We start from the raw sequence: 22,573 nt of genomic DNA, 5'->3' as shown, positions 1-22,573 counted from the left end.
CCCGATATAAATTCGAAATTTACAAAATTTTAAGATGCATTTCACTTCTAAACCAAATTTATTCGGAATTTTCCAATCTCATATGTCATACTTGACATGGGTACCCCAAAGTTGAAAAAAAAAAAAAAAAAAAAGGATCACAATTGGTGGGAATCAAAATTTCTCATCCAACTTGCACCTTAGTAGAAAGTAATTAAGATGATGGTTAAGCCGTTCAAAGAGCAACAATAACACTTCTCATATTAGTATAGACCCAAATTTTTGCTAGAATATTTCTCATCCAAGGCTTTGAGTTTGACCGAGTCAAGCAGAATCTTGGACAAACTTCCTCCACAAAGTGTCAAAGAAAAGGAAGGATTTTAATTCTCTTTCTTGGACATCAACAAGCCTCCAATTGTATTTGGTAAGACTAGTTTGTTCGTGTGCTAGGCAGCTTCTCTTGCTTGACTCTTCTTGTACGGGTTGCCCTAACAGCTTTTCTATTTAATTTTATTGTTTCAATAGCATATGACTATTGCCACTCAGTACTACGGTCTGGTAGTATTCCTCTTTACTTGGAAGTGAGAGATCTTAGGTTCGAATCTCGTGGATGACGAATTCGATACCAAATTAAGCTGCTCATTGTTGGCTTAGCCGAACTCTAGCATATGGCTATTTCTGAATGCAGAAAACTTGACCTTCCGATCGATGTATAGTTTCAAGGTCAAGGATTAGATCAAAACAACCCGAAAACTCGAAAATTGACACGAGCGTAAACGGCCTCCAGAAACAGATTGCAAGAAATCATGTCACATTACAGCTGATAGTGCCTACATTTCTTCAGAGAAATTATCAGTTTTGTGGAATGCATTAATCACTCCGTATGACATTATTGCCTATTACAGTTTAACAGTATATATATCTGTTTGATCAAAATACTTCTGTGCAACACAACAAGAATTATCGACCAAAATCGAGAAATATGTATGGTTCTGTAGACAAGTTTTACAGTCTGCGTTTGTGACCGAATCCTGTTAATTAGACCGTTTGACAATTATAAAACTTTGCAATGTCCTTGGGTTAGAAACACCCAAAAAATTCACCAAATTCAGCAAGAAATTTTAACTCCTTCACGCAGCTTTGCTGAAAATCTTCGACACCTTATTTACTTTCAGAAGATCCAAAAGATCAATCTCAGGGCTTCTTTATGATGTTCAAGATCCGACTAGACCCTTGTGACGAGCATATGATATGATTATTACGAAACCAAAAAGACAGCAAATTCCCGTGACAATGCAAACCTGTAAATGGAAAAATGTTCAATTCTCAGACATGTTGTTTACAGTCATACTAGAAAAGATTACCAGCGGAAATAAATACTTTGCCTACCCATTTGAACATGTATCCGTAACCCTCATTCCATGTATACGGGATATTCATGCCGAAAATTCCAGTCACCAATGCAAATATGGAGGTGCATACAGTCCCGGAACTAAGAAAAAGCTCAAGCTGCAACCATGAATGTGAATAAAATAAACAGTAATCTTAGAAAATACAGATCCTTGTGGATATGGAGCAGCAAAGTAAAAAGAAAATATAGAAATTAAAGGAACTGAATCCAGCATAGTACAGTAATATGATACACTACATCAGAAGACAAAAGGGCACCTGAATCAGCTGATTCCTGTGGTTGTCAAGCTGCAAAATGAAACCATAAGTTAGATAAAAAATTTAACAAATATTATCATAAAAATTTAAGATTTATGAATTAAGTACCTGAATATTAATGTAATCCTCTGTATCATCAATATATTCACGTAGCTGCAAAAGTTCATATTTAAGCAGTTGTAATGTTGATAAAAAAATCTATTCCAAGTAAAAATGTCTATGAGAGTTTTTCTATTGAGACCAGTTGGAAAAACATTGGACTATTATAGTGAATTTAAGGGGATGATTCATTTGTTGACTCAATACCATTCTCCTCTTAATCAAAAATCAGATCTTGACATGCAATTCCTATGTCGCTTCCTTAGTAGTGTGAGTGTACAGATTACTTTACGTCCTCAACTGCAGGTTCATGCTCATGATAATTCTGCTTTGATAGGTCAAAGTCAGGATAACTTATAACTCTACTTGGTATTAGATCATTCGCAGCATTATTACTAGGGGTTCCTTTCAAGGTAATATGTATGGTGGTCGTACTGTGTTTAAGGACCACCTTATTCATTTTTGGGGCCAGGACAGTTTATGACTGTGGTGTACTTCAGTGCACTTTGTGTGGGGTAGATTGTACTAGTGATATACATTATGATTGGCATGGAATACGGTGGGATGAAGCTAGATCCCAAGGTTAAGTTTTCCTCAAAAACCAATAAAAGAAGATAAGTTTGCATCTAAATAGCACATACCGTGGCTAATTTGTTCAAGGTGCCATCAATCTGCATAAAATAAGCCTGCAAAGGCATTGCTTGCTGGTTTAGTATATAGCTTCACTAAAATAAGGCAAACAAGAACTATGCAACATTACTACCTCAAGTAACATTTCAAGTTTCTCAATGTCATTCTCATCATTTAGTTTCACTAAATAAAGCAATCAGAAAGTATGCAACATCATTACAATATTACCTCAAGTAACATTTCAAGTTCCTCAACGTCATTCTCATCTCCACGAACGGTGACGATACTTGCTCTACTTGCCCGCGATATTTTTGAGCCTATGGTAGGGGAGGCAGGATACCAATTGGAAGGACCAGTGTCACTAACTGGCGAAGATGCACCAGCCAACTTTCTGGACAAGTAAAGGTCAGCCATATCATCATCATCATCCAGCAGCTGTTCAAGCTCATCCCTGACCTACAATAAGCAATACAGAATTTCCAATTAACTTGATTTACAGTAGTAAAGACTAAGCGGACAATGATAGGTTGTCTTCAGTCAAACTCTGACTAAGAAATTCCACACGGCAAATTCATTTCGATAGCATAGTCTGCAAACTCAAAATGAGATGCACAACAGAAAAAAAAAAAAATTGATCTACAGAATAATAAAAAACGCACTTTCATGCAACTAATTTAGACTTGAAGGTACGGAGGACCTCATCTATACAAATTTAACTAAATTGGTTGTGTATATTTTCACTCTGATCTATACAAATTTAACTAGATTTCACCCATGTCCCTTAAATAACCCAGATAGCAAACTTCCTGTTATCAGTATTTAACAGAAAAAAGCCATCTTAACAACTGAACTTTTCCAGACATCTAAGGACCTCATATAAGAACCTCAGCACATGTTCAAGAGTGCACACACACATACTTATATAATTGGTAATTATGCATATACAGTCACCTATAGGGTGTTATAATCCTGACTCTCTCTGGATCTTGTTCTTTGATCTATCCAGCAATAGACTAAACTTCACAAATTAGAGAATAACTACAAACACATAAGACTTATACTGGTTTGGCAAAACTTTTGCCTACGTCCAGCTGTGATTTCCCTAGGTAGAGAAACCACGGCTTCTTTGATTAATAATAGGGTATACAGTACTTTTGCAAACCTTAGAACTAATCTCTCTCTTTCCCGCAGTTGTCTCTCTTTCCAGCGGCTGTCTCTAGCTTTTCTCACTCTTTCCCTAGCCTTGCCGAACCCTTAGTATAGGGTGTGGTTTACATGCCTATTTTCTGATTAAGTTTCCTATTCTATATGGAATAGGAAAGAAATTCTTTCCTATTCCAAATTATCTTCTAGGATTCACAATCTAATTGTACAAGAAAACTTTGATTCTTTCTTAGTTCTTTTAAAAGAAGAATCGGTGCACCTTTAATCCTAATAGAATCCTAAACAAAATAGGACACTAACTTTGACAAGCCAAAATCCTAACGTTGGGAAGTGCTCAAACACTTACCAGTCGGTACTATATAAAGGCATTACCATGTTCTAAGCCTTTGGACAGAAATTCATAAATGGTTAATAATAAATAGGGCATTCTTATTTACTTACATACATTAATATTTTGTCTTGATAACTGCTTTATATTTTCAAACATATGGTTTAACATGCTGAGAAACTTATTAACACAAGAACCAGCAAGTGTGGGTTTGGGAGGGAGGGAATCAACATCTCCTACTTGTTGGTAAGCAAAAAAATCTCTGCTCACCAACTGTTGGATCAAAATCTAATGACTCATATGCACTCAAAATAGAACGATTGCTTTATCAGGATTTGAAGGTCAACAATCAGGAATTGAATATCAAACATAGGCAGGAATTGAATATCAAACATAGGATGAACTGAGAGACTGCACATGGAGGATATGAAATTGAAGTCGTGTGTAAATTTACTAGGTTATGACAGGAATGCCGTCCAAATCCTTGGGTTCAACACAAACAATACAACTTTGGATCTTGATTCCATAAAATGAAAAAAATAGGAGATTTCAGCTTGTGGAGCATATTAGTGCAGTATGCATCCAGCACATTTACAAACCATTTGAACAATTTTACTTTCTCAAACGAAATATTACAAGCTATCTAATGAAGTGATGTTCAGTAGATAGTGGGTGACAAGAGTAAAATTACTCCCTCATCTTTCACCAAACACCAAAGTGAAGTATATCAAATCAATGAACGATTGCATTTAAATTCAATAACCCTCACAAGAGGCAAGAACTACTATTAAGTTATGCACAGACCACAGGAAGTTCATATACCTTTTGTACCCGAGCAGTCAACCTAGTCATTCCACTCTTCAATTTACGAACCCTATCCAAATTGCGGCTACTAATCTGCAGGCAGAAGGGGTGGATATTTTAATAAATAAAAACAATAAAAAAGTGCCGACTCGAGGAGAAGAAATATAATTGGGAGACTATTTTCTTTAATACAAGAACAAGTGAGAGAAATATTCTCTCATAGCTAAAGATGCTAAGTTTACAAAACCATTCAGGCAAATATGCAAGCCAATATTTCTGTGAAGCCAAATATTAAGTTTAACAGCAAGAATGCAAAGATAGAGGTCTACCAAAACTAACCAAAGTGTGAAGCATAACAGCCCGAATCTCTTCTACACTCAACTTCTCACCAAAATGCAAACAATTATACTAGACTTTGATATCTAGTACTTTAAGTACGAAATATTCCTCACGTAGCCAATGCTGACAAAGAACATGCCTGAAGGCTACTATCAGTGATTTACCTAAATCAGCCAAACTAGTGAATGAAGTACTACATTCATTCAGTTTCTTTGTTTATTTATCTTTCAGTTGGAAGGCCACAAGAAGCAGAGAGGCAGCAACTAAAGAATCCACACAGACACAAAACAAAAATAAGAGAAAAGTCAGGTCCTACCTTAGCAGTAAGCTCATCTAAAGCAGGATAAGCAGCAGTCTCAAGTTCTGTCGTACGTGCAGCAAGAAAGCTACAAATTGCTTCCAAGGCTATCTCCAAGGCCCGGAACTCAAATGGTGACTCTAAAATGCATAATGTATATACCAGAACTCAGAACTTTTGATGTTTAGAATGATTCATTCAAACATTTCTATATTTCCAAGAACACTAATGACAGCCATAGATAGTATTTTTGAATGAAAAACTTTGAAAGCAATAAATCATACCATCTTCTTCACCCGCCTCAATATCATTTTGCACAGCAGGGAACTCTTTCCCATTTGTTTGATTTTCACGTGCGACATTTACAGGAGGCAACCGTCTTTGAAGCTCTTCAACAACAGGAATAACGTTTTCATCCAATGGATCCCGGAGCAGCACCTATCCCATAACAAACTAACAATCACTATCTACAAAAGCTCCAGCTCATAGAAGGCACCACACATATTTTTCTTTCTTCCTACAAGACAAGGACGGACTATGGTTTGACTTTATAGGAAAAATACTTTCAACATTCTGAATTTGCACAATCTATCTAGCTGCTCCTCTTACTTAATTCTCCACAAAAACAATTAATACTTCTCTCTTAAAGCAGCAATCTTTATCCGCGGAAAAAAATATAAAACTAATACCGATGTCTATCCAATTCAAACTCGGTGATTCCTCAAAACCCAAAAACAAATAAACTCCGCTGAAAAAGAAAACGAGTATATCTAGAGAGAGCGAGAGAGGCTAACCTCTTCAGCAGTGATTATTGCTTTAATATGCTGCACACCCAGATGAAAACAAACCCAATTCAATTAATGAGAAATACCACAACCATAATTTTCAACAAAAATATATAAATTACATCGCAAAAAAAAAATGAAAAGACAAACAAGAAGAAGAAGAGCACGACCTCCAAATTGAGAACTATGGCTCGGTCACGGCCAAGAATGGCGGAAGGGTAAGAGAGCAAAGGGTCGACAATGCGAAGATCGCGAGCGTGAATGTGAACTCTCTGCATGATGCCATACTTGTCCACGTCCAAGACGGTAGCTTTTCCGGTGCAGTCCAACAAAACCCAACTCCGAGAGGACTTCTTCTTCACCGCCACAACCGCCTGTGGGTCCACCGGCACCAATTCCCCGTCTGGAGCCATATCTGACCATCCCCGAAACGACCGGACCCAAACGCGCCAACCTTATTTCATTCACATCTTCGACAATAAAAAAAAAAAAAAACCCAACAATTCAAAACGTCAATTTTCAGGTTGTGCCATCGAAAATTTGAATGGGGCAGTGAAGATTCGGCGTGAAAGATGCCAGGGGCGGTGATTTGTTTATGATTATTTAATGTTTTGTTAATAATTTGATCGTTAATTTGGGGATCTGAATATTAGGGATTGGAATATGGACTGGGGGCAGGCGGTTGAGCGTTTGGGAGAGAGGGGAGTTTAGGTTCACGGGCTGTGCGGTTTGTTAGGGGAGTGAATGGGGGAACTTGACACGCAAGAAAAAGTTTAGTTTAAAGGAAAAGCGTACTTGGAAAGAGAGTAGGGGGCCAATTGGACCACACGATTTCTGAACCTGCGGATCTTTCAGTTTCTAGTTTAGCTTATGTCATGTGTTTGCACTGCCCCCATCAAACTCGATGTGGCTTTCCACATTAAAACAACAATTTTCTCATTTTATACTTTATTACTCAATATTCGCTCAATTTTAGTTTGTTTTTGTTAATTCCGTCAAACTATGTATATAGCAATCTAAGTGGCAGATTAAGGGATGGTTATTTTGGTAAAGTTACCAAGTGAATCACCACCACCTGGAACCCAATACCGACCCAGCCCAAAGGCTACAATCTACACAATTGTCAGAAAGCTGTGGGGTGTCCAAGTTTCGAACCTTAGGAGGGTCTCAGGTTTAATTTTTAATTTATAAATAGAGCGCGAAGCGCGTTAAAAAATTAATTTATAAAATGAGGTGTTTCATCGGACACTTGGTGAAACCTGTAGCTTTTTTTTCTTTTTTTTTCTATTTTTTTTTCTTCCACCTTGTCGTTGCAACCTGCAGCCTTTTTGTTCTTGCGTGCTGCCCTAGTTTCTTCTCCATAACTCACCCCATTAACAGTCATTTAGTGATGACAATAAATGAGAGGAAATGGTAAAACAATTGGAACTCTTTAGGTAGCCTTTATGCCCATTACTCCCACTTAATCCTCATCTTTAATTTCATTTCCTCTGATATTTGGATAGGTGTCAACTAGCTTGTTCTTGGCTGCATCAGTTTTGGCTGCTAGATTTATAGGATTTATTGCTTTCAATACTCTCTTGTCAGTTACAAACTGCTCAACCTCTTGGGAACCTTTCAGTGTTAAAACAGCCATAACTTCTTTTATAAAAATGATATAGCAATCCGTGACATGCTCCAGAAAATAGACATCCGTAGCTTTCCAAGCATATAAGGCTCATTCTCTAATTTATTCTAAGCTCTTCGCAACTTGCTTCCAAAGTTAGCTAATCTGCACATGCAGTTTTGACAAATTTGTTACTTAAAATCCCACTTGTGCTATTTTTCTTTTCTTTACTTGACAAATCCTACAAAACACAAAAACAAAGTAAATAACTCAAAAATATAAGGAACTAACTAAGAAAAGACAAGTGAATTTGATGTAAAATACATATAAAAATGAACTTATCAAATGCCCCCACACTTAGCCTTTGTTAGTCCTCTAGCAAAACAAAGAAAACATGAAAAAGTAGCAACATGAAAAACAATAGTTTCCCCCTATGTGACTCTCATAGAATTTCATTCAGCGTACATTTCAACAAATATCGATATATACCGAAACAATATGATACTTGATATCAATAGCATTTGTCAAGTGCTGCCGAGATATGTCTAACAAGCGTTACATCAAACACTTGACAAGTACAAAAGAAACTCATATCAAACATTCGAAGCATGCCCAAGAAACTTTCATACACGTTTCCCGGCGTCCGAGTTGGTACCACCTTTCTTTCTCTTTCCAATGAACATCTGCCATATCAGGAGCACCTCTCTTTCTCTTTCCATCGCAAATCAGCATTCAATTTTGGGAAATCCTTGCTGCTACTCGCACTAGTTAGTTGTTACCTGAAAATACTTTAAATACTAACGAAGTTATTTGGATTAGCCCAACTTCCTCTGTTGTAGCTTTTATTATTGTTATGCTAAGGATACCAAATTTTTTAAACCAAATAATGTGGTCGTAAATGATTGAATTATTAATTATGTGTTAATTAATATGTTTATTTTTTATTAGTGACACATTATTTAATTTACAGATTTAATTTAAAATTTTGATCTTCCTATTCATTTGCTTTTTCAATGATCTCTCTCAAAACATGGCCTCAAAGGGAGGACTCGACCACCACCGTCTTGGCATCCACCGCCATTTTTCATGTTCTATAAAGAAGCACCAGAAATATATCGATTTCAAAGGTTAGGTATTCAATTTCCAGAACTGAAGATATTTCTCTAAAAAAAAAAATGGTGTGTTGTCCAAAATTTCAAAACAAATAAAAATGGAAAGATACAATAAGTTTGGTGGTCCAACAATGGCGTGGTGTTGAGGACGTGGAAAAGAAATCCACGTGCTAGTTTCTGGTTCGCTGGTATGACAACTTTGGTGTTCCAACGATGGCAGTTAGGGACAAGGATTGTCTGCCCTCCCACTTCCCGTGTCCTCCTGTTTTGTGTGGTCACGGTTAAGCCACGTTAACATTTTATATTGTTTTTTTTATAGAGATAATAAGACAAAAATGAATAGTAATATAAAATGTTGACGTGGTTTAACCATTACCACACAAATAGGAGGGCACGGGAAGTAGGAGGGCAGACAATCCTTGTTCAGTTAGACCAAAATTCCTATATTACCCTTACACGTTAGCATATTTAACCCTAATTTGACATAATTAACTGAAACTGATCAAAGTAAAACAAATATTGAGCTCCATGATGTAAAGTGGTAAAATTTTTGTTTCAAGGAGGAAAATGAGATTGATGAAGTTCTAGAAGGCATTTCAAAAGATGACCCTTATATTGTGTAGGTAGGACTCTGATTCGAGAAAACAGCCTGTTTACAGTTGACTCCCGATCTCGAATAACGAATGACACGACTGATGTTTCAAATATAGGCTTTCGTGGTTGCAATCTATAAAGTAAAAGATTTCTTGCATAATTGGAAACTAAAGTTGTGAACATTGTTCATTTAAACACTAGTCTAAAAAATTTATTATAGTGGCCCCGTCTATTTGTAAATGTGTAAAGATATGATTTCTCAAGTTGTTAATTATCAAAAGTATTTCTCTTTCTTATAATTAAGGTTACTTTGTTTTTAACTACATAGCTCAATAAGAAAGGAATGCTGCTGTTTTTTTTTTCAGGCTAGAGGGGGACTAATTAGTTTTTTAAGTAAATTGCTTTACAATTTCTTTCCTCTCTCTTTTAGGAGGGATTTTTCAATGTGACCGTCACACGATGTGGTACACCACATGTCTCTATAGAAATAGTGGGTTATGTGCGTTAAAAGGTTAATAACTTAAAACTTAAAATTTTCCACCAGTTGTGTGGATGCAAATTTTCGCATTCTCCTTCTTTGACAAAATTGCACTTACAAAACAATCAACACATTTAGTCAAGGCCAAGAGCCTCACGCAACCACGATGAATGGAGGGGGCTTTGGCCGAAGAACCTCCGATGCCAAAGTTAGAATTTAGAGAGAAAAGTGTTTGGAGAGTTTTTGGGAGTTTTGCAAGAGTGTAGACCTCCTCTTTTTAGAAAAAATCGGGTCATATATATAGGGAATGGAGGTGGCTGGCCCTTAGAGATTTTTTGTGTGAAAATGGGTGATTTAATTGGTGATTAATGGATTAATTAGGAATTAATCAATTAATTAGCCAATTAATCTCCATTTATATGGAATAATTTGTAGGTTATGAAGTAATTACCTAAGATGAGGATGGATGAGATAATTTGGAATTGATTACCTTTTTTGGACACTCTTGGCTTGATTAAAAAATGATTGTCCACTGCTCGCGTGTAGGACAACTGATGTGTCTCAAGGGTAATTTTGTCCACTTCACCTAAAAATCCACGTGTCGCCTCTTGATTATTTTTGGCTCCACAAATGCCCTCACACATGTTGGGTTGCTCGCAGAAAAGGGCAACAGGTGTAGAGATTTTCTTGCACTAAGAAACTTTGAATTGTTTCCTATTTTGATGTTGATTCTCTCTTTTAATAGGAAATTAGATCCTTCTAGGAAAGGGAAACAAACTTTGGAGAGTGATTTATTCTACCCTACAAGAGAGAGAAAGCTTAGAGGATATTTGTTCCCCTCCCCTAGCAATCTTCTACTCTTACCCGTGCAAAGGACCATCTTTCGTTGATTTCTTCGTCTTCTCCGCGCCGCACCGATGCAAGAAAAACTTAATTCTTCTTGTCTTCTTCTTGGGTGGTGCTGCCACAGGGCAGTCGTCAGGGTGGTGCAGCAAGTCGGCTGGCAGGGGCCAGGAGTCGGCTTGTCATGGGTCAAGGAGGTGATGTGGCAGGGGCCATTGCTTGAGCAGCTCGGCTTGATTGAAGCCAAGGATTAGTTCGGCATGGGCCGAGGAAGTGGCATGGCATGGGCAATTGTTTGGGCTGCCACGTCTGGGCTGCTTGCCAAAAATGAGGAAACTTCTTGAGTTTGATTTCTTAGCTGCCATAAATGAAGCAGCCAAGGATGAAGCTACCAAGATCGGAGATGCTAAAGATAAAGTGTCGGATGAGCAAACTATTAAGTGCAAAAATGGATGCTGCCCCTTGACCATTTGCTGCCTAGTTGATCTTCAAGCATTCGATCTTTTGAGCTATGTGGCTTTCTTGCACTGGAGAGCTTTACCCAGATGGGTGTCAGGGAATTAGTTTACCCTCTCGCACTAGAGAGCAATTAATGTACCCTCTTGCACTAAAGAGCAATTAGTTTATCTTCTCGCACTGAAGAGCAAACCCATATGGGTGTTAGGGAATTATTTTACCCTCTCGCACTGAAGAGCAATTAGTTTATCCTTTCACACTGGAGAGCAAACCCATATGGGTGTTGGGGAATTGGTTTCCCTTATCGCACTGGAGAGCAATTAGTTTATCCTCTCACACTAGAAAGCAAACCCATATATGGGTGTCGGGGAATTGAGCAGGCTGGGCCGCGAGAGCAGGCTGGTCAGCGCGTGATGCTCGCAAATGAGAAGCTTGGGCTTGGCTTGGCAACGCATTGGGCTCGCGTTGGGCATGAAGTGACATGGCTCGGGCCGTGGCTTTGGTGGCGTGGGCCTTGGATAGCACGACTTAGGCCGTGGTGGTGGAGCCATGGACCTCGCTACGGGTGATTGCCGTGGTGGCCACCTCAATGGTTGTCATGGTGGAGCCTTGTAGTGGTGGTGCCGCTCCCTTTAAGATCACATTTAGTCTTGTGGATCGCCGTGGTCACATTTCTTGAATATTGGAATCTTCACTCGTGGAATTTTTTAAATTTTTGGTCATTGTATTTCTCTTTTACGTTTTATCAAAGAATCTTTGCAAATAAAAAATTCTAATAATAACAACGTATGAAAAAATGCAAGTGGACTAGAAAATAGAGAAAAACCTTTTTATGCGAGAGTCTTCTATGAGTGTGTGACTCTTCTTTCAATGAAAACACCAATTTGTGGATACAAATTTTCCCCTTCTCCTTCTTTGACAAAATTGCACCTACAAAACAATCAACACCTTTGGTCAAGGCCAAGAGCCTCACACGCCCACAATGAATGGGGGGGGGGGAAAGGGTTTTGGTCGAAGAACCTCCGATGTCAAAGTTAGAATTTAGATAGAAAAGTGTTTGGAGAGTTTTTTTGGAGTTTTGCAAGAGTGTGGACCTCCTCTTTTTAGAAAAAATAGGGTCATATATATAGGGAATGGAGGTGGCCGGCCCTTGGAGGTTTTTTGTGTGAAAATGGATGATTTAATTGGTGATTAATGGATTAATTAGGAATTAATCCATTAATTACACAATTAATTTCCATTTATATGGAATAATTTGTAGGTTCTGAAGTAATTACCTAAGATGAGGATGGATGAGATAATTTGGAATTTGTTACCCTTTTTGGACACTCTTGACTTGATTAAAGAATGATTGTCCACTGCTCGCGCGTAGGACAACCGGTGTGTCTCAGGGGTAATTTTGTCAACTTCACCTAAAAATCCACGTGTCGCCTCTTGATTATTTTTGGCTCCACAATTGCATAAAAACACGTGGTGTACCATCCGTATTCCCGTCATAACTAAAAATTTCTCCTCTTTTAGCTCGTTTATAGGGTTTTGAGCCCCACAAACGATAAGGAAATCGACTGAACGTCTTAATTATTGGTAAAAAATTTATATTAAAGTGTTTGAAAATTAGATCCATGAATAGCAATCTTAATTTTCTTTCCTTAAAATGTTTAATTTGTTCTATGCTCCCATGAATTTGGTTCCCCATGTTAATTTTTTTCATCTATATATAGAACATGAACAAGATAATTAATGCATTTTTCCTTTCATTGCATTGAAATATTCTTCATTGCACCAATTTACAAGGATAAAAGACTGCAGTACTGCAACCTAAAAACATATAAATAGAAGAAAATAGAAATCACACACCATTTTCTCTTTTTATACATATCAATTTTTATTTCGAACCATCATACTAAAAACGTAAACTAAATACGTAGTGTCTAAAGTGTGTTCTTTTTTTTAAAAACAAGAAAAATTCGAAAGGAGATGCGCAGTTATCATCAATGCATCAAAAGGCATTTCGAAATCTGTGTTCGGCTCAACTGCTCAAGGTGATGAACAATTAGACACTCAGTGGGTAATCTTGTCGTGTCAGTTATCTGGCTTCTGATCAGTGTGTGAAAAAAGGCAAACAATATGATAACTGGTAGGCTAAAGATTTCCTTATTATTTTATTTTGTTTTTCTTATGGATCACTGCAGTCCCTTGGATTAGAATATTCCCACCTTTTGGACCTTTGCTATCAGAGTCTAACCAACCATATGCACTAGCGGTATCGTTTCATGTTTGTCTAATCCTTAGCAAAGGTATTGAGTAGCGGTTACAGATCAACTAGAGATGTTTTAGTACGACAGGCATACGGGATAGTACATCATGTATTGCTATACAAATAGTATGATATATATGTTAAAAGGTTAATAACCTAAAAAATAAAAAATTTCACCACTTACATAAAAACACGTGATGTACCATCCGTATTCTCGTTACAATGAAAATTTTCTCCTGATCAACAAGGACCAAGAGGCTATGAGGCATGGCAGATTATGGTTCAAATTACTCCCTTATATTTATCCATTTTTATCTCTTCACTGTTTTGCAGTACTATGTACGAGTTCATAATAAGTAGCATTTTTGCTCATCACCGTTTAATTATATGGTATACTCACTACCTGTCTTATAGCTTGACATGTTTTCATTTAACTTTAGTTAACTTTTTAATTAATATTTTATTTTAATTTAAAAAAAATATCAAAAACTCAATATTGTAGGTCCCAGCAACCCTACCTCTACATCACCCCAAGCCCTCTGCCCCTCGGCTCCTCCACCTCTTTATCCTTCCATTAGGCGAGCTCTAATTTGTTTACTGTAATTCATTTTCTTCCTTCCACTGGTCTCACTGCTGGTTAATTTCTTTCAATATAATTCTTCTTCTTCCTTCTACTGGGATCGCAACAGACAAAGATTCGATGGTGATGATTGTTCATGAGCGAAGTGAAGTCGTAAGTAAGATTTGGTCCATGGTGAACTCTTATGGGTGAGATTCAAACATATTAAGTGATCTTGCTAGATGCATAAATTTCTCAATTTTTTCCTTGTTTTTGTTGAATTTCTAAGAATGGTAACACAAAAGAAGGAGGGCAGTTGTGGCGTCAGCGGCGACAGCGCTAGTGTGGTGGATGTTAATCATAGTTGCTGACGTTGCGGAGGTGGTGGCTACATGGCCGGTCCTGAGACTTTTGAGGCCCCGAGGGACCCAAAAAATGTGCCCTAACTTCATATACGAAAAATTATTTGTTTTTATGCATAAGACTTCAATAAAATTATACCTTCAAAAGTAATTCAAACTTAATAATTTAGACACGAAAAAAAAACTAATTTACTTTGTATTGAGAAAAGGGAACCAAAAAACCCCGAGCTTACAAGTAGATAGATGATAAGTTTTGGGGTAAATTACATTTTACCCTCCCAGGTTTGGGGTCGATTGCAACCTCATACAATATCTTTAAAACATTTCAATTTCATACATTTACTTATTATTTTATTTCAGTTTCATACATCCGGTAGAAAATCCGTTAAGTGATGACATGGCAAATATAGGATCCACATTTGTGTTGACGTGACTGTCACTTAGCAAAAAAATAATTTTTTAGGCATTTAAATTATAATAATTTACCCTATTTATAATTATATATAAATAAAAAAAACCTAAAACCCACCTCCCTCTCCTCCACTCTCTTCACCTCCCATCCCATCCAAAAAACCGACCTGCAACCCAAAAACACTCCCTTCCCCCAACTGACCCCTTCCCCCAACCCAAACCCCCTCATCCCACCCCACCCCCATCTCAAAGATCGCGTTTATCGACGACCTGGGTTTCGCTGTATGTGGCCCAATCGACTGGTTCTCTGTAAAAGTCATGATCGTCCTCGGCCAAGTCGGGTTCTGCATCAGCTACCTAATCTTCATATCAAACACTTTAGCCTTCGTCTTCAATTACTTAGGCCTCTACCGGATGGTCTGACCCCGAAATCAATCTACTTCTGGGGTTGTTTCCCATTCCAGTTGGGTCTAAATTCGATTCCCATCCTGACCCATCTTGCCACTCTGAGCATTCTCGATTCTAACCCCCTTAGCACCACCGCAGTCCGATTAGAGCCTTGCATGTTGCCCTCTTCGTCTTCAGAAGCCTCTTCACCATCGGCTTGGGTGAAGATGATGGTTTTGAATTTTGGGAAATAAATTTCGAAATCCATGAAATTTTTGGGGGTTTTTTTCGGATTGAGAGCGAAAATAGAGAGATTTTTTTATAGAGATTTGGGGAAGAAGAAGAATCAGAAGAATTTGGAGAATTAGATAATGAGGGTTTAGAGATTGGAAGGGGTGGTGCGCTAGTGGTTATGGAGATTGGAGGAGATTGAGGCCTTGTGGTAGGGTGGAAGAAAAGGGGTGGGCCCCTTTTCATTTTGTTTTAATTTAATTGTGTATTTAAGTTTTTTTTTATGACGTGACAGATGGACATCTACGTGTCCAAGTTTTGGAATGAGTGGGCTGACGTGTAATGAGGTCCACTATTGCCACGTCAACTCTTAACGGACCAATGGATGAAGAATGTAACGGAGGTATTATATTGAAATAAAATAGTACGTGATGTATAAAAGTGAAATTTTTTGAAGATGTTGTATGAGGTTGCAATAGACCTCAAACATGAGGTGGTAAAGTGTAATTTATCCAAAGTTTTGTTTCGCTTCTATTTGAACTTTTAAAGTGTTTTTATATAACTCGTGAGATGTTTTTTCTTATTTACTAACCTTGTCAATATGGACTAAAAAAATAATTATATTTCCGAATCTTTAGTTGATATATATAGGCAATGAATGAGACATGCATCCATTAATTACTCGAAGGCTAATGCTAAGGATACCAAATTTTTAAACCAAATTTTGTAAACAGTATGATGTAATTGTTGATGATTGGTAAATTACTGAAGTGTTGATTAGCGTGCTTATTTCTTATTAGTGACACATCATATGTGTTGCAAATTTGGTCTAAAAATTTGTCTATGCATTACTCTTTGTTGAAGATTAAACTTGAATTGGAATGAATGTCTAAAAATTGTAGCCCACATATCTACTAGCTAGCAATTAAAAAGATATTAACAACCAAATAGAAATTGGTAAAAATTTTAAAAATTTATACTCTTATGAAAAGGAATTCCATAATTTTAAAAATTTAGACTCTTATGAAAAGAAATTCATAAAAAATGAAAAAAAAAAAAAAACACACATAACATTTTGAACTTGGGACCTCCTTGTTAATTTTAAGCATCAAGAACCACCACTTTTAGTTAAAATTCTTAATCATTTAACCAAATTTTATAAATTTATAACCTTATAAAAAGAAATTTGTAAAAATTAGAAAGTAAATAAACATATAGCAATTTGAACCCGAGACCTCCTTGTTACATTTAAACAACATAAACCACTAGTTCTAATTAAACTACTTATCATTTAACCAAATTTTATAAATTTATACTCTTATAAAATTATATATGGATATAACACCCTAAATAAATTTGGTGCCCCCGATCTTTTGGGCCCCAAAATAATTGTTACTAACACTCCAAAAATCTCATTTTACACTCTTCACAAATGTATTTTTCTTTTTAAAGATAAAATTTTTGGAGTGCAAAATGACAATTTTGAAGTACCAATAACAATACCCTTGTTTAATTTTTTTTCAAAATATGTAATATTAAAGTTAACTTTGGTTAGTTAGTGAGACACATGGTAAGCTATAAGATGGGTGGTGAGCATACCCTAGAGTTAATGGTACTGAGCAAAAATGCTCACTTACATTGGAGATGCTCTAAAATGTGTTTCGGTCATCCTTGTATATTGTGACAACCCGTCCCAAATTTTACAATTCTATTAATTTTAAAAACATGATTTTACAAAAATGCCCTTAAAGGCGGGGGTATTGACTTTTGTTGATCAATGTATAGCGAAGTGTATGAATTAATCCATTAGCGTTTTCTTGAAGTACTTTTGGTTTGATCACTATTTATATGTGTGTGTGTATATATATATATATGTGTATATATTTTCTTAGGTATCTGTTTTATTTATCATTTTAGTGATTTAAAAAGAGTGGGAAAAAGAGGAAAGAAAAAGGGGGGAAACGGGAGAGGAGAAAGAACTGGGCAGAGCCGCCCAATCAGAACAGGAGAGAGGGAGGAGTTGGGCCAACCAGAGAGAAGAGAGAAGTGAGGGACCAATCAGGGGGAGAAGAAAGGAGGGAAAGGAGGGAGAGTGAAGAACGGGGAAAAAGGGTGAAACAGGTTCCCAACCCGTGACCCGTGCAAACCCAGTCCATTTCTCCATATTTTCCGGTGGTTTTCCACCGGATTTCCCACGAATTGGACCAAACCACTACTCCTAATCATCACCTAGTCCTTTCCTCTTCCATTTCCATTCAAATTTGGAAGGGATTTGGGGTGGAATTTACACAATATCCCACGGGGGTGCCGCGAGACCTTGCTCGGGATCCACTAATTATGAAACCCTTCCATTCAATTACCACCACTAAAACACTCCCCTAGAAACCAGGAACAAATCCCAATCAGTGGTGGAGGTGTCGGAACACGTTTAGAGGTCAAATCGAAGCACACCCAATTCTAGGGTTTCGACGGGTTTTGATGAAATTGGAGCCTTTCCAAGCCAAATTGGCCTTGGTCACATGTATGAAAGTTGTTCTACTCATTGAGATCTGAAAATCTGAAAATTTTGATAACTTTTAGAGATAGCTGATTTTTCCGGCGAGTCGGGGCGGCCAACCGCCACTCACGGTGGCACGTGCGGCGACGCGTGGCCAGAGGGCCGCCAATGCTATTTTTAGGCTATATTTGATGCCTTGAATTCATTTTTGATAATTGAATGACGTAGATTGATCATTAGAACCAAAATTCTCTAAAATACGTTAATAGGCCATTATATGAATCGACGATCCGACCGTTGGATCGTCATCAAACTTTAATAGGTTATTATTCATAATATTTGAGGAATACGACGTACGGATCTCTTCGAATTGGATTTGTAAGTTCGTAAAATAAAATGTTAATCGCCACTTGGTTTTGGCAATTGACAGAGATTCGACCGTTGGATTATTCCAAAACTTTAGTATGTTATTCTAGAAGCATAATGTGAATCTTTGGAAGTTACAAATCAGAGATCTGATTTGTAGATCTTCTGGACCGAATTACGTAGACTCATGTGTCATGTAAGTTATGTATTGTGTGAACGAGAATTCTGAGATATGGTTTGATAATTGGTCACATGCGCCGATTGTTTGTGACGCCTCGATATTTGTGCTAGGAAGTTGTAGTGCAGACTCCAGGTAAGTGGATCTTTCCTTGCTTATCATATTTTTCATGATTGATAATTCTATAAATGCTTTTAAATAAAATTGAGAAATTTATGCCATGACATATATATATATATATATATATATGTATATATATATATATATATATATATGTATGTATATGTTATAAAATACTATGAGATGGTTGAGCTAGATTTCTTCGTGATATATCCATATGCGTATTACTATAAATGATTATTGCGAACTACGAATGGCTTGATCCCTGTTTAGGGTACGTAGGCAGTCTAACGAGACGTTAGATGCAGCCATATAATAAATGAGACTAAATAATTGGGACAATAGCCTTGTTTGGGGAATTGAACAATGTGAGGGACATTGGTGGAAAATGTGAGAATTAACCTTATGATTTGGTAGTTAATTGTTGTTCATAAATCAATGTGTGAAGAATCAAGGAATTGAAAGTAAGGAAACGTAAGTAATATTAGTTAATTAAACCAGTGTCTAATTAGGCTTATTGCCGATAATTATTCCCAAAAATAAATAGTTTGGAAATGGGACGTTACAAATTATGCATTTCACACCATGTTATATATATACTTGAAAATACTTTGTTATAGTTGAGTTTTAGATTGCTTCATGACATATTCACATGTGTATTACCTGAACCTAATTATTGTGAATGCTTCGAAGTGCCAAATGATGCTGCGGACGCCCAGGTAAGCTTCAGGTGAGTACATGTTAATGATAGTGATGGTAGTGAGTATGTTGATGAGATATTGATTCAGCTGTACATGTCACGTGAAGTGACTCCGGCTAGTATATGTGATGAGATGCTAGCATATATGTGATGATATATTATGAGATGCTAGCATATATTTATGATGAGATACGTGATGAGATGCTAGCATATATGTGATGATATATGATGAGATGCTAGCATATATTTATGATGAGATATGTGATGAAATGCTAGCATATATATTTATGAGGAGATATGGATAAGTCGTACAGGCCACAAGAGGTGGATCCAGTTGACATATTATTTGAATATGTGATGAGCTAACATATGTGATGAATATGTGATAAGCTAGCATATGTGATGAAAATGCGATAAGCTAGCATATGTGATGAATATGTGATGAGCTAGCATATGTGATGAAATATATGATGAACTAGTATATGTGATGAGATATGGGCATATGTGATGAATATGCGATAAGCTAGCATATGTGATGAAATATAAGATGAACTAGTATATGTGATGAGATATGGGTAAGTCGTACAGGTCACCATAGGTGACTCCGATTTGCGTACTGGTATGAGTTATTAATCACATGATTATTTAATATTGCTGATGAGATGCTGTATTGTGGTATATTTATGATATCTTTCTGAAAATTATACAGGTGTTGTAGCGAGGGGTTATAATGTTTTATATGGGTTATATTAAAATTTTATTTATAGGGTCACTCACCTTTGTCTTGTCTTCACCCTCCAGGTTTTATTAGCTGAGTTTTCTTATCGTCGAAGATTCGTGGCAATTTTTAGTATTGGAGATTATTTCGAGGGTACGATTCTTAATTCACTCTTCTGTTCTTGCTTATACTCTAACGTCACATGTGAAGTGGGTTCATTCCTGCTCACAGGTGCACTTTGGTAATTAGGCACTCTTAGGTTTAAATTTATTCATATTTTTCCACATCATCACACTTTATGGCTATGTCACCTTCTAGGTGTCGGCCATCACAAATCGATTTGGAGTCCTAGTGGACATTCCGGGTCGGAGTGTGTCATATATGGGATGACTTTTTATTTTTCATTTTCCTCCAAATGTTTAAATATAGTTTTATATTAAACTCAACATCAGTCATCCAATGTAGCAAATCAAAACTTGAGAAAATTTTCTATTTTTGTTGAGCTTTCCTTTTATTTTAGTGAGTTTTAATGAAAATGGCTTATTTAAACTTTTAATTGACAAAAAATCATTTATTAACTTTATTTAATAAAAAAGGCTTAAACTTTGTTTTAATGAAAATGACAAAAGTTTAACATACTAAAAAAAAAAAGAACAAATATTGACGAGCGGGTCCTGCGCATCACATCACACACACACCCGCCCTCCCTCACTCCCTACACTATTCAACCTCTTTCTCTCTCCCCCCGAGTCCCCCCTCTCACGTCCCATCAATTTTCTCTCTCCTTTCACTTCACACATTGACACCAGCTTTTTCTCTCCTCTTTCCTTTCACCTCTCCCCGCTCTCTCATGTCACCTATTCTCACTCCATAAACAATTTATTTTTTACTTTTTATTTTATTATTTTATTATTTGACCATTCTTTCATAATGTTTTTAGAACAAACTAATATTACAAGACCAAAAATAAATAAAAAATTCATTATTCAGTTTTATAAACATTAAACTGTCACTATTTCTTAAACTAAACATTGATTACCTCTTAAACTAAACATTGACTATATCTTAAATCGAACACTAATACTATCACTATTTCTTAAATTAAACACTAATTATTTTGTAAACTAAATACTGACCATTTCTTAAACTGAACACTAGTATTATCACTATTTTTGTAAACTAAATACTGACTATTTCTTAAATTGAACGCTAATACTATCACTATTTCATAAACCAAACACTGACCATTTCTTAAACCGAACACTAATATTATCACTATTTCGTAAACTAGTACTATCACTATTTCGTAAACTAGTACTATCACTATTTCGTAAACTAAACACTGGTTATTTCTTAAACCAAACACTAACTATTTCGTAAACTAAACACTGACTATTTTTAAACCGCACACTAGTATTATCACTATTTCGTAAACTAGTACTATCACTATTTCATAAACTAAACACTGGTTATTTCTTAAACCAAACACTAATTATTTCGTAAACTAAACACTGACTATTTTTAAACCGAACACTAGTACTACCACTGTTTTTTATGCTGAACACTGACTATTTTCTAAACTGAACACTAAAAGAGGGTCAAAATTTGAAGCTCTCTTCTCATTATCATATGAATCATTGGCAATAATGCTTATATTCTTACAGAGTTAGAATAATGATTTTCACATTCCTATATTTTTTTTTAATATTTCTCTCAATCAATTTATTTGACTTTCCTTGAATTTATTCAATACAAAATTAACAACAAAAGCATCAGAAAAGCTAAATGTGCTTTCATTGGGGATCATATTCTAATACTCTTTACTTTTAAGTTTTAGCTGGCTAGGGTTAAAATTAATAAATAATTCCATCATTTGAACATGGGGTGATGATGTGAGGCTACCCCACATGTAGGGTTGAGTGGTAGTCATGTATTGATGTCAATAGGCACTGCATATTTTTTCTCTCAAATCTCTTTCTCTTGGTGAAAATTTTTGTGGTCTGTTGATTTCAGTTTGAATGGATTTGCTTGGCTTTCTCTTCTCTCTACCCTCACATTCTCTCTCTCTCTCTCTCTAAATCTTTTCCTTCCTGATGAAATATTTAAAAAAAGTAATTAGTGTGCTGCTTTTGCACTGCATGTTGGTTTTCTGTTGAATTGGTAGATGCTTGCTTTTGCACTGCTTGTGTGCGCTTGCACGTGCTTTGGGTTGGATTAGTTTTTGTTTCTTTTCTTTTTCATCTATTGTCCTTATCAATAAATAAAAACTCAAAGTTTTGAAATCCTTTTTCATTAGTTTTTTTTCTTTTTCTTTTTGAGGTAATGCCTTTATTAAAACATATGCAGAAGTACACTTAAAGATCTTGGATGAGGACGTCCTAAATAAGGTTGGGAGGTATCCTTGAACCAAATTATATAGTAGTGAGGAAAGATGAGGTTCTCTCTGAAAACTAATTGGCAATATGGAAATAACCTAACTACCGATAAGCACATGCAATGTTCCTCATTTTCTTGATGTGGATTGATACTCTCAACACACTCCCTCACGTGTGGCAAACTTTCAAGATTAACACGTGGACAACACAAATCGGGTGACGTGGAGCA

At 36.4% G+C, this 22,573-nt stretch overlaps 1 protein-coding gene across 1 annotated transcript; it reads right to left on the bottom strand.

Annotated features, from left to right (window-relative positions):
* Window positions 1–773: 773 nt before the first annotated feature.
* LOC103453286 (magnesium transporter MRS2-I-like) lies at window positions 774–6,916 on the bottom strand. The gene is made up of 11 exons (XM_008392828.4): window positions 6,265–6,916; window positions 6,104–6,133; window positions 5,594–5,747; window positions 5,328–5,449; window positions 4,691–4,765; window positions 2,605–2,832; window positions 2,388–2,432; window positions 1,756–1,800; window positions 1,648–1,677; window positions 1,369–1,488; window positions 774–1,280 (listed from the first exon to the last, which is right to left on the bottom strand). The coding sequence occupies exons 1-11, from the start codon at window positions 6,505–6,507 to the stop codon at window positions 1,194–1,196; spliced, it is 1,179 nt and encodes a 392-aa protein (XP_008391050.3). The 5' UTR covers window positions 6,508–6,916; the 3' UTR covers window positions 774–1,193.
* Window positions 6,917–22,573: the final 15,657 nt, after the last annotated feature.

The sequence above is a fragment of the Malus domestica genome, chromosome 13 (genome assembly GCF_042453785.1).
Source record: "Malus domestica chromosome 13, GDT2T_hap1".
Taxonomy (NCBI): domain Eukaryota; kingdom Viridiplantae; phylum Streptophyta; class Magnoliopsida; order Rosales; family Rosaceae; genus Malus; species Malus domestica.
Note: the sequence above shows the minus strand (reverse complement) of the source record. Positions and strands in the feature narration are given on the sequence as shown.